The sequence below is a fragment of the Daktulosphaira vitifoliae genome, unplaced genomic scaffold, assembly GCF_025091365.1.
Source record: "Daktulosphaira vitifoliae isolate Bord-2020 unplaced genomic scaffold, ASM2509136v1 Scaffold_2, whole genome shotgun sequence".
Taxonomy (NCBI): Eukaryota; Metazoa; Arthropoda; class Insecta; order Hemiptera; family Phylloxeridae; genus Daktulosphaira; species Daktulosphaira vitifoliae.
Window position 1 is genome coordinate 4,723,792 of NW_026099573.1, and position 12,130 is coordinate 4,735,921.

The 12,130-nt window shown below is 30.2% G+C and overlaps 2 protein-coding genes across 2 annotated transcripts; both read left to right on the forward strand.

Moving 5' to 3' along the window:
- Positions 1–56: 56 nt before the first annotated feature.
- Positions 57–2,165, forward strand: LOC126897889 (uncharacterized). The gene is made up of 2 exons (XM_050671832.1): positions 57–366; positions 1,639–2,165. Exons 1-2 carry the CDS (start codon positions 57–59, stop codon positions 2,163–2,165), a joined length of 837 nt encoding a protein of 278 aa, XP_050527789.1.
- A 5,589-nt stretch (positions 2,166–7,754) lies between these two features.
- On the forward strand, positions 7,755–9,688 carry LOC126898806 (tigger transposable element-derived protein 4-like). The gene has a single exon (XM_050673173.1). The coding sequence runs from the start codon at positions 8,132–8,134 to the stop codon at positions 9,623–9,625; it is 1,494 nt and encodes a 497-aa protein (XP_050529130.1). The 5' UTR covers positions 7,755–8,131; the 3' UTR covers positions 9,626–9,688.
- Positions 9,689–12,130: the final 2,442 nt, after the last annotated feature.

Here is a 12,130-nt window from a genome sequence, read left to right on the forward strand (position 1 = left end):
CTACTGAAAGATGAACTATTCTTCTCAAATACGTTTCAGATTTTACACTAAAACCAATGTCAGATACTAGATGGGAATCTCGGGTCGAATCGGTTAAGCCTATCCGTTTTCAATTATGCCAAGTACATGACGCTTTAATTGAAATTAGTGAATCAATAAAGGATCCTAAAATAAAAAGTGAAAGCTCGTCATTAGCAAACTATGAATTTTGTTATGACTTTATTTTAAGTGTTGTTATTTNGGAATCAATAAAGGATCCAAAAATAAAAAGTGAAAGCTCGTCATTAGCAAACTATGAATTTTGTTATGACTTTATTTTAAGTGTTGTTATTTGGTACGAACTGTTATCTGCTATAAATAAAGTTAGTAAGAGTCTTCAGAGCAAAAATATGGAATTGAGTAATGCTGTACAGTTGTTAAGTGGTCTTTAGATTTTTTTTTTTAATTATAGTTATAAAGAGTTTGAGCCGTCAAAAATAATTGCGCAAAATGTATGTGAAGACCTTGATATTCAAGCAGTTTTTAAACAATCTAGAAATAAAAAAAAAGTTAGGCAGTTCAATTATGAAAGCAAATATTGAAACGTTTCTACGTTTGTTCTCTTTAAATATGAAAATACAACACAAATTGTTCGACTAATCGATTTGTTCTGATTTATTTTATATAAAGATGAATATATACATATATTAATAAACTAACTACTATATCAGTCTTATTTTAGAAACTATTTAATTTGGGGTGAAGTAGAAGTATAACCCTCTGGATCACGGTTGGTAACGAGTAGTTACGAACACCGTTGCAAAAGGTTAAAGGGATTTTTACAAAAAGACAGTTATCTCGATCACGGTTGATAACACGGAGGTTATGATCACCGTTGAAGATGAACTGTATTGTATAAGTGGTGGAATCTAACCCTTTGGATCACGGTTGGTAAAACGTTTATTACGAGCACCGTTGCAAAGGATTAAAGAGGAATATTTAGGAAAGACTAGCAATCTTGATCACGGTTGATAACACGATGGTTATAATCACCGTTGAAGATTATGACTAGCCTTTAAAGAAAAGAATATATAATTTTGATCACGGTTGGTAACGAATAGTTACAAACACCGTTGAAAATTATATATGTAATAAGAATTAAGATAACAGGAAAAAATAAAGAAAACTTACTCAATGGAAAGATGAATGGATGAAGACTAGTTGGCAATTAATATTGCAATCACTAGTACAACGACACAAAAAGATAACTAATGGAAAAACTATTAGAATTCTTAGAGAAACGAATAATTAATACGAGTAGTGACGGTGTACTTTATGCTACCCGTCACCACCGGGGTAGTGTAGAACAATTGCCCACATATTATTTATTTTTAAAATCTTCTAAAAACAAAAGAATATTTTAATTTCCTATTTTCGAGTTCTCGCTAAGACTGGTATATAAAATAATCATTACAATAAATATAATAAAAAAAATAATAGATAAATACTTTAATTTACATTTTTTGAATAAGGGTTGTCGAACAGCGCTGTCCAGCGGACTTTCTTGCAACTGTCAACCAATGATAAAGCAGTAGCGTAACGCTACAAGATGCACGTCTAAATTCAGCTGAGCAAAAATTTACGATGATTATTTTTTAGCCGTAATAGATCAAGCAATCGTATCAATTAATGAACGTTTTGAACAACTATCTCATCATTCAGAATATTTTGGATTTTTATATAATATTGAAAATTTAAAAACATTTGACAAAGAAACGTTAAGAAAACATTGTATGGATTTAGAAATTTTATTAAAAGATGGTGAAAATAATGATATAAATGGTATTGAACTTTTTGACGAATTAAAAATTTTTTGTAGAATTTTGAACAAACAAATGACTTCTATAGAATGTCTTAATTTAATAGAAACAACATGTGGCTCATTTCCAAACATTTCTATTGCATTGAGAATATTATTGACCCTTCCGATAACCACAGCAAGCGCAGAGAGAAGTTTCTCCAAGTTAAAAATCATAAAAAATTATTTAAGGACATCTATGACACAAAATCGTCTTTCTGATCTAGCAATTATTTCAATCGAACGTGATCTGTGTGAAAATTTAGATTATGACGATATTATTGAAAAGTTTGCCGAAATAAAAGCAAGAAAAATTGATTTTATGTAATTTAAATTGTTTTAACGAAGGTCAGTTTAAATAAGACATTGTTTTTTATTCTTTTAATATTATTAAATTAAAGCAAATTTTTGACTAATATTAAAAAGCCACTGTGGTAACTCATGAATTTTATTACAAAGGAGTCATAAATAATTTTACAATTTAAAATTCACAATAAATAGTTGTTTCATTTTTTTCTTTATAAGTTTTTAAAATTTGTATAAAAACATTTTTGTTGTATTTTTATTTATAATAATGATAAAAATGAAGTGTTGTTATCTATGTTTTGTTGATATAAAATTATTTGGACCTAGGTACTAGCCTGGTACTCCGGCTATTGATGAGCAAAAAAAAAAAATGGTCATTTTTGCCCCGAGCCTCGCAAATTGTAAGGACGGCCCTGTACTGTAGTCTTTCTGATATTACGCCTCCCAGGGCAATATACAGTTTTGTTCGAAACACCAATAAAATATTCCAACGTTCATTTTCGAACCATCCAAGTGTTGTGTTTTCTTTTCTTAGCATTATAACATCCCGCGAGTGCGGCAAAATACCGACCGCAGCAATTATAAAATAAATAGTTCGTAAGGTAGGAAACTACATCTTGGAAATATCCTCTGCGTGTGTACCCACCAGTCGTTAAGTACTATGCCAATTACCTACTGTGTAAGAACATTTATTACTATGTTCTTACCACTTATATTAAATACGTTTTATTTCTATTTATTTAATTCGTAATACATATTAATTAGCATAGAGGGAGATGCTGATGTGACAATTCTACTCGTCTGTAGCCCGGAACTACTGACGTCGAACTAACAAAGGGCAGTTGTGTTTGAGTGGCCGTTATAGACATAGTTTTCAATATTATTACTTTCGTCTTATTTATATTATTTATAACTTAACTTATTTTATTCAACGACCCATCTATCGCCAATTGTCATCATAGCCAACCAACTCCGTCTCACTTGGATATACCTACTAACCAACTGTACTAGGATTCAGGTCAGACGTATTGTACATTACATATAACTTATATTTACTAAACATCTAAAATATAACTTTACTTTGTCGTTGACATAAAACAATAGTCTAATTTTATTTAATAATCTATCCTCTGTAACTAAGGTACACGATTGCCTGTGTCTCCTTCAGGCAATTAAAACTCATTTAAGGAGATAGGGACGATATTTGGGCAGAGATTGGGTAGCTTCCGATTCTTGGTTTTGACCAAGATCCTCAACTATTAAACAAGCCCCTAACAATTGGTAACGTGTAGGTAGTTGGTGTAAAGGATAGTAAAAGGTATATTCAAACAATGTTTAATATATATATATAAAGAGTGATTGAAATCTGGTAAGACACTTATTTTCTCAGAAACTATTGATTATTTAAAATTTTTGTAAAAAGAAAATTTATTAAGTTTATAAAACTCTACAATAATATGAAGTTAAATAAATTTTTTTTATCCCTTCAAGGATAAAAATATGTATTTATAATTTTTTTAAACGGGAACCACTATTTTTGATTTGATATTATGATAGATAAAAAATTACAAACAATTTTGTTTTTTTAATTTTTTTTATCTGAATAATCATTTACGTTTTATAATTGTTTAAAGATTTTGTTTTCCAGAAAAAATATTGTCATTTATTACGTTTCATAATATCGGTGGCAGTGCAACCGGTATTTTTGTTAGATCCTTTAGTCTTACAAATCCATAGACTTAGCTATTAATAATACACCGAAAACCCGGTTGGGTTAAATTTGACCTAAAATCACTTAACTTTAACAAGCTGTAACGAACAAATGGTTAATCGAATAAAAAAAAATATAAGAACAAAATTGTTTGTAATTTTTTTTTCTATCATACTATAAAGTTAAAAACAAGGGTTCCCATTTAAGAAAATTATAAATAAGGGTTTTTATCCTTGAAGGGACGAAAAAAATAATGGTGTGACTACATATTATTGTAGAGTTTTTTGAACTTGATATATTTTCTCTATAATAAAATTTAAAATTCTCAATATTTTCTGAGAAAATGAGTGTCTTAACAGATTTCAAACACCCTCATATATATATATTAACGAGGTTAACTGTGTTCGCGCCAGCCAAGGCTTTACGCTGAGAAACACTAGGCCACCACAGTCTTGTTAATTAAATTTTGAATATAGATAGATATATTCTTATAATTATATTTTGAAAAATTCAGAGTAAATTTTAAGAATATCAATATCAATTATACAGAATTCATCGTAAATATTATTAGTAAAAATATAGTATAATATAAAGAGATTAAAAAATTATAAAAAAGAAAAGTAACAAATCATAATAGACGCAGGTCCCATTGTAGAGAATCTTAAATCCAATAAGCACACAAAAACTAATTAATCGAAACAAACGCAAGACACGATAAACAATTGTTATCACTGAAGGAAGAAATGACCATAAGAATAACTTATCAACTACAAAAGGAAATAAAAGTAAGTGCAGATATTTTAACGCAATGGAGGTATCGGAATCACCATTGTGCAGGAAGTGTGGAGTAGAAGAGGAAGACTCATTTCACATCATGTGCGGATGTGAGCCTTGTCCACACTAAGATCAAACTACTTGAATAAACCATTTCCTGAAAAAGAGGATATTAAAAACCTAAAACCCAGAGAGATACTTAATTTCGCCAGAAAGACAGGACTCTTTGGTCATCTTTAGAGGTGACTTTATGGTTGATAATGTATTAACACTTTGGTGATAACACTTAGGTGGGTAAACCGAATCAAGACAATTCGGTATGAGGTGCGCACAATGAACCAACAGGTCTGAGTGCATGGGCATTATGTCCACCTCAATAATAACTAAAACTAAAACTAAAGTGCAAATATTTATTTGCATGCTTTACTTCATAATATTTTACTATTTCATAACTAAATACAGTCCTACCACGAGATACCCACCATTTTTACCCTCTTTATATTTTAATATACATACCTCATACCTATACCATCTGCTATTAATTTTATCAATCTCAGCTCTTGTTTGACCGAGTTTGATGAACAATACGTCAAAAGATCCCAAAACTATCTAGTCGAAGACATTACCCTCAAAAATTGAAAAAAATTCGCACGTTTCCCGTAAACGGGGGAAACCCGCAATAAATTACAAATTTAAAAATCGCTAATTTTTGACATTTTTTCAATTTTTTTTACATAAAATGACTGTTTGCGCTTAGCAAAGTCTATCTTTAAATTGTGGTCACACTGATTGGTCACCCGCCGCTTCTTTTATCACTGGTCTAATTAGTCGGTCGGAGTAGCGGTTATGCGCTTAAAAATCTACTCTCACATTCTGTTTTAGATTGCCAAGCTGTCCAGTTGATGTTGTTTTATTTTCGATACTTGTGCCTAGTCGCCACTATTTTTAACTAAAATAATTGTCAATTATTATTAGTCAACGCTCTCGCTGTCATATTGTTGGCAATTTTGTAACGGTAATTCACAATAATATTGTAATTTGTAGAAAACTTTGCTTACAACTATTTCCTAACTTAAATTCTTAAATCAAGTTTTAGAAACCTCGTGGTTGATTTCAAATTTCTTATTAAATATTGGTCTATTGGTAATATAAGTTAATTATTACACATTTGTTGTTGTCATATCGAATATATATTGTAATAATACATTAAATAGTCAAGTCAAAATCTTAAATTATTGTTGAAATCATTTACTAGAGTTCTAATACTTCTTGGAGGTGGGTGGTAAACTTGTTCCAGTTGAATCTCAAAATTATTTTACTCATTGATAATACGTTATATAAAACTACCTATAATTATTAAAATCCATTTGTCGATCAGTCGCTAATATTTAATTTTTTGTTCACAATTTTTGTCTATACTCACATTTGTAATCCCTCAACTTAAATTTATTTTGTTTTCTCAGAAACTATATAGTTTCTCAATTTAAACATTCACATTAAACCTCACAAAATTGAATATTAGTTATTGATCTCACTATAGTTCCTTATATGACATACTCCATTACACCTTACAATCAAATAAGTATTAATTCTTTGAGTTGACAATTCATTAATTTTGGAACATTATATTAAAAATTTTAGTTGTAATGCACACATTTAAGCATGTTAAGTATATTTAATGTATTGTCAAATTTACTTATACATGTTGCTTGTGAACTCAATATCAGTTTGTAATTTGTTACTAGTTTTATAAGTCTATTTAATATACTTGCTTTCTGATTGTATGACTAGTTTAAAACAATAGTTTAACGCGTATCCAATAGCACGCACTAGCACTATATATATAATTATAAGTATAGTTTTACAATAACTATAAAGAGAAGAAAACCACTCGTAACAATGCGAACAAAGTAGCTCAATATTACGCGAGTCAATTATGATAGTCGTAATCGGTTGTTTTGTTTTATTTTAAAGAATTACCACAGTTATATAAAGGCACAGGTAAAATGTGATTTTTCCAAGTAGCACCCGAACACAAACTTAAAACTGAGAAAAGGTACACTACAAAACTCTAACCAGTTACGGTGTACGTCGAAAACGGAATTGACCGCAATATCAGTCATCCATATTCGGCGGCGGCCTTATCTCGGTGTCAAGGGCGGGGAGAAAACCGATTGTCATATTAATAGCTGGACGGCTGATATCGAGAGAGACACGGGTGAGCGCCAAACTAGAGCAAAAGGCGGTGCCGTGTCAAGTTTAATAATCATTTTGAAAATGCATATTGTTTTCTAGTGTACAAAATCAACCAATTCACTTGTAATCATAAAGTAACTTTGTTGTCCTAAATGTAGTTATTTACCTAGTTGTTGTCATTCAAAAAAAAAATTATTTACTTATAAGCATAGAAATAAATATCTTTAGTTAACCTTCTTTCTAGCTGTTGTCATTTAAATTTACCCTCTGTACAGTCCACTAAGAACATACAAAATAAATTTGGTAATTGCATCAGTGCCAAATATTGGTTTTACTTGTAATAGTGATACAACTGTTCACTCAGCGTTGACTTCACTCGAACAATTAAACTTTAAATACTCAATTAGTCTGTCAGTTAATGTAGTGCGCCTACAATGACTAATAAAATATATATTTTTTTATAGATATCTTAGGTATTTACCTATTTTTTGATATCTTTTTGTGAACATTTGACTCCTTACCAGCACATAGGAATGGTTTCAAAATGGCAACTTTTTCACAATAAATTAATTTTTGAAGATGTTCCAGAACTAACACTTTTATATATACCTTAAATTAAAGATTATGTAATATATTTTATTTTGAAAAAAAATTTGACCTCTGGATTTGTCTTCATGATGAAAATGACTACCGTCATTCCAAAATATGCTATTTTTAACACGCTTATATTAGTTTCACCTGTATGTATGTATGTTTGTAACTCTCAAAACGCCACGCGTTATCGCATATTTCGTCGTCTAGACTAGACTGTCATAACGCATTCAGCCCACCCCACGCCTCGCTCATCCTACGCCGGCAATACTATTCCTGTATATATTTATTTTTGGTTATCGTACCCGTACACACGTGCGTGTCATCAATATTATATATACAGTGAAATTCGCTTATAACGATGCCGTATACAACGATAATCCGGGTAAAACGATTCCAAGCGATGTATTTGGTTGGTTTTATATGTTATGTGTAGTATTTTTATTCGTATATAACGATATCGGTTATAACGATAATCCGGATATAGCGATGTTATTTTAAAACGAAAATTGGTTTTTATTGATCACCTATAGCGATTAATAATACAGTATTGTAGTAGTAAATTTGATTTCGTCCAAATCGATAATTCTTAATCTTATCTGTAACAGATAATGTGTCTTGTACGCCCGTACTGTATACAGCATACGTTTCTTACTCGTTTAGTCGCCGTTTTGATTGCTATCCGTTTAGACACGTTCCGAACTCCGTAGATAAAAATGTCAAATAAAAGAAGACGCTGTTTCACTATTGCTGAAAAAGTGAAAATAATTGAACGCTTAGAATGTGGTGTTTCTAATAAAGATCTTTGCCAAGAGCTAGGAATTAGTCAATCAACACTATCTACCATATGGAAATCAAAAGACCAAATAAAAAGCGTTTTTCAAAAAGACGTGACATCTAACAAAAGATTAAAATGTAGCCAACATCAAGACGTCGAACAGGCTCTTTTGGAATGGTTCAAAATACAACGATCTAAAAATATTCCAATAAGTGGTCCGATACTTCGAGAAAAAGCGACCGAATTCGGGAAGTGTTTTAATAAAATCGATTTTCAATGTTCTTCCTCTTGGATTACCCGTTTTCGTCAAAGACACAATATTGTTTTTGGAAAAATAAGCGGAGAATCGTCAAGCGTTCCTGTTGGTGTTTCGGAAAATTGGCTGGAACACGTTTGGCCTAATTTGCGTAAAAATTATGCAGATTGTGACATTTATAACGCTGATGAAACTGGATTGTTTTACCGTCTAACACCGTCTCAAACATTACGTTTTAAAGGGGAAACATGCAGTGGTGGTAAATTATCTAAAGAGCGACTCACGCTTCTTGTAGCCTCTAATATGACTGGTTCTTACAAAAAAAAATTGTTAGTAATTGGAAAATCTCAGACTCCGAGATGTTTTAAAAATGTCAAAAACTTGACAGTTGACTACAAAAGCAATAAAAAAGCATGGATGACCGGTGAAATATTTTCCGACTGGTTAAAAGAATGGGATAAACAACTAGCAAAGGAAAAACGACATATCTTATTGACTGTAGATAATTGTCCGGCTCATCCTCCTGTTCAAACTGATTTTATAAAGTTGGTTTTTCTCCCTCCAAACACGACCTCTGTGTTACAACCTATGGATCAAGGTATTATAAAAGCATTAAAAGTGAAATTTCGGGAAAAACTAGTACTCAAAATTATTAACCAAGAGGAACAGGGAAAAGATATTAAAATTTCAGTATTAGATGCAATTTTAATGATCTCCGATGCATGGAATGATGTTTCTACCACAACAATAAGAAACTGTTTCCACCACGCTGGATTCAAGGCTTTGGTAAACGACGAAACAGAAGTAGTAAGTGAAAATCATTTGGACACAGAGTGTTTTTCTGAAGAAAACATACAAAGTTTTGCGGAGGTTGACGATGCTCTTTTGACCAATGAAGAACCCAATGAAGAAGAAATTGTCAAGTCTATTTTGAATGCAAATAATGATGAAAGTGAACAAGCTGACGAAGAGAGCGAAGAAATCGTATTCAAATTACCATCTATTTCGGAAATGTATTTTTATATTGATCAGGTGCGTACTTTTGTTTCGGTAAACAGTGACATAAATACGCCAGAAGTATCAATGGCATTAAATAATATTTCTAATTTTGTTAAAAAATCTTATTCAAATTATAAACAAACTACTATTAAAGATTATTTTTCAAACAAATCGTAAACGTATACTATATATGTATTATAATCTGTACATTTATTAAAATTTAGTACCTTGAATGTTAAAATGTGTTTAATAAATCAATTTTTCAAAAAAATTATTTTTTTTTTATGATCCGGATATAACGAAGTTCGGTTATAACGATCAGATTCCCTAGGTCCCTAGAAGATCGCTATAAGCGAATTTCACTGTATATATAAATTTTTATTTTGACTGACCATTATCATCCGCGTGCATACGGCTTACGTATATATTCTTACCGCCGTTTATACCTCAGGTATAACGTTAGTCCGACCCGCCCGCCAACAAAACACGGCTGTACCTAATGCATGATACGTTTACGTACTTAAGTCGCTTTACATGTATATATATATATTCTAATTACTATTAAAAATATATATTAACACACTTTATTCTTATTTAAAAATATAGAACTCATTCATTCGATTACAAAGGATGAATCCAGTATCGTTATTTTTCGTCACTACCACCATGTTCCGGCAGTGGGTAATTTACGAGTCTGCTGCTTTCCTTGGATGTGGGAGCCGTTTCTCAGACTCCCTCCCCGGAATCAAACCCTGATTTCCCGTTACCCGTTACAACCATGATATTGATAGTAACTACTATCATAACATGAAACTAAAAAGTGAAAAATAAATATAGTTTTTTTAAACTATATTTATTTCATTAGGGCTCTAAAAATGTATCATNTATTTATTTCATAAGGACTCTAAAAATGTATCATTGTAAAGAGGCTTAAACAATAAGCGTTTAATCGCATGCGTACGCGTTTGAAAAATACGGAGATTAATCTCTTGATATTAGTTCCACAACTTAGGTATGTGGACTTTGGAGAGTGATACAACAGAACATGGTAAAATATTAAAAGAGATAGACCAGGGCTTTTTGGAATACCCCTTGGACTATATCAAACCGGTTCTTAAGAATAACATTCCCTACAAAGTGGAGATCACTATACGTAAAGAATGGAATATTAACCACCTGACTGAAAAAGGAGGATTTAAAAAATATTTTTAACTTATGCAATTAGTTCGATGTGCTTTAAATGCGTGTTTTTTTTTTGTTTTTTTAAACTATATTTATTGTGTTAAAATTCTGGATTTTGTATTTTATTTTAATTTAAAATAACTGACAAGAGGAGTACACATATTTTCATAAATATTATATAAATAAAATTGATATAGCATACTTTTTTACTTTAAAATGCTATAACTTTTTAAAAAATTTTTGGAAAAATACAATTTTTCATGAGAAGTAGTATTTATATACCTCTTTCAATCGACATACTTTTTTTTTAAATCGAACCATTTCCCTTTATACAATGGGGGTCAAAACTTTAAACATACGTATTTAAATTAGGACATTTTCAATTTAATTTTTGAAAGTACTCCGAAAATACTGACACTTTTATACATATTTTAAATAAAAGCTTATGTAATATACTTTAATTTAAAAAAAAAATTTGATTTCTGGATTTGTCTTATACAAAATATATGTTTTATACAAAATTATATATTGCAATTATTAATTTATTCAATGTTAAAAAAAAAATTTTTTTAACATATTCATTATAAATGATTTTTAATATGAAATCTACTATTATAATAATTTATTAAGTATTATAATTTTTAGCTTCGATGCGATGCTGAGAACGTATTAATTTTACTATAATATGTTTTTATTATTATTATTATTTTTTTTTGTGTGTCTGTGAACGCTCAATCTCAGCTCTCGCTGGACCGATTTTGATGAACAAGACGTCAAAAGATAACAAATCGTATCTAGTCAAAAACATTACCCTCAAAAATTGAATAAATTTCTCTAGTTCCCCGTAAATGGGGGGAAATCCACCCAAAAATTACAAATTTAGAAATCGCTAATTTTTGACATTTTTTAAATTTTTTTTACCTAAAATTGCCATAACATTTTTAAAAATGACCGAATCAATAAGAATTTTATTTTTATAAATACCTGAGGTATTTACCTATCATTTTGTATACTTTTGTGAACATTTAACTCTTTACCAGCCCACAGGAAGGGTTTCAATATAGTAACTTTTTTACAAAAAATTAACTTTTTAAAGTTAATATTTGAAAATATTCCGGAAAGACTAACATTTTTATATATATCTTAAATTAAAGTTTATGTAATATATTTTATTTTGAAAAAAAAATTGACCTCTGGATTTGTCTTCATGATGAAAATGACTACCGTCATTCCAAAATATGCTATTTTTGTGTTAAAATTCTGGGTTATATATTTTATTTTATTTTAAAATACCTGATAAGGGGAGTACATAAATATTATATAAATAAAAAATTAGCATAGAAAGTAAAATTTATTTAAACTTTTTTGCTTTTTTTAAGTCGTGAAAATAGCTTTGAAATTTGAACTAGCTAACATAGCCAATTTTTTCATCCGACGTTAACGACCTACGGTTGCTGAGTCGGTTAAACTTGTGTTTTACGCACTTGGAGTACAAGGTTC

What these genes read in the sequence shown, in the direction of transcription:
- LOC126898806 (XM_050673173.1), top strand. Translation starts at nt 8,132, where the DNA reads ATGTCAAATAAAAGAAGACGCTGTTTCACTATTGCTGAAAAAGTGAAA.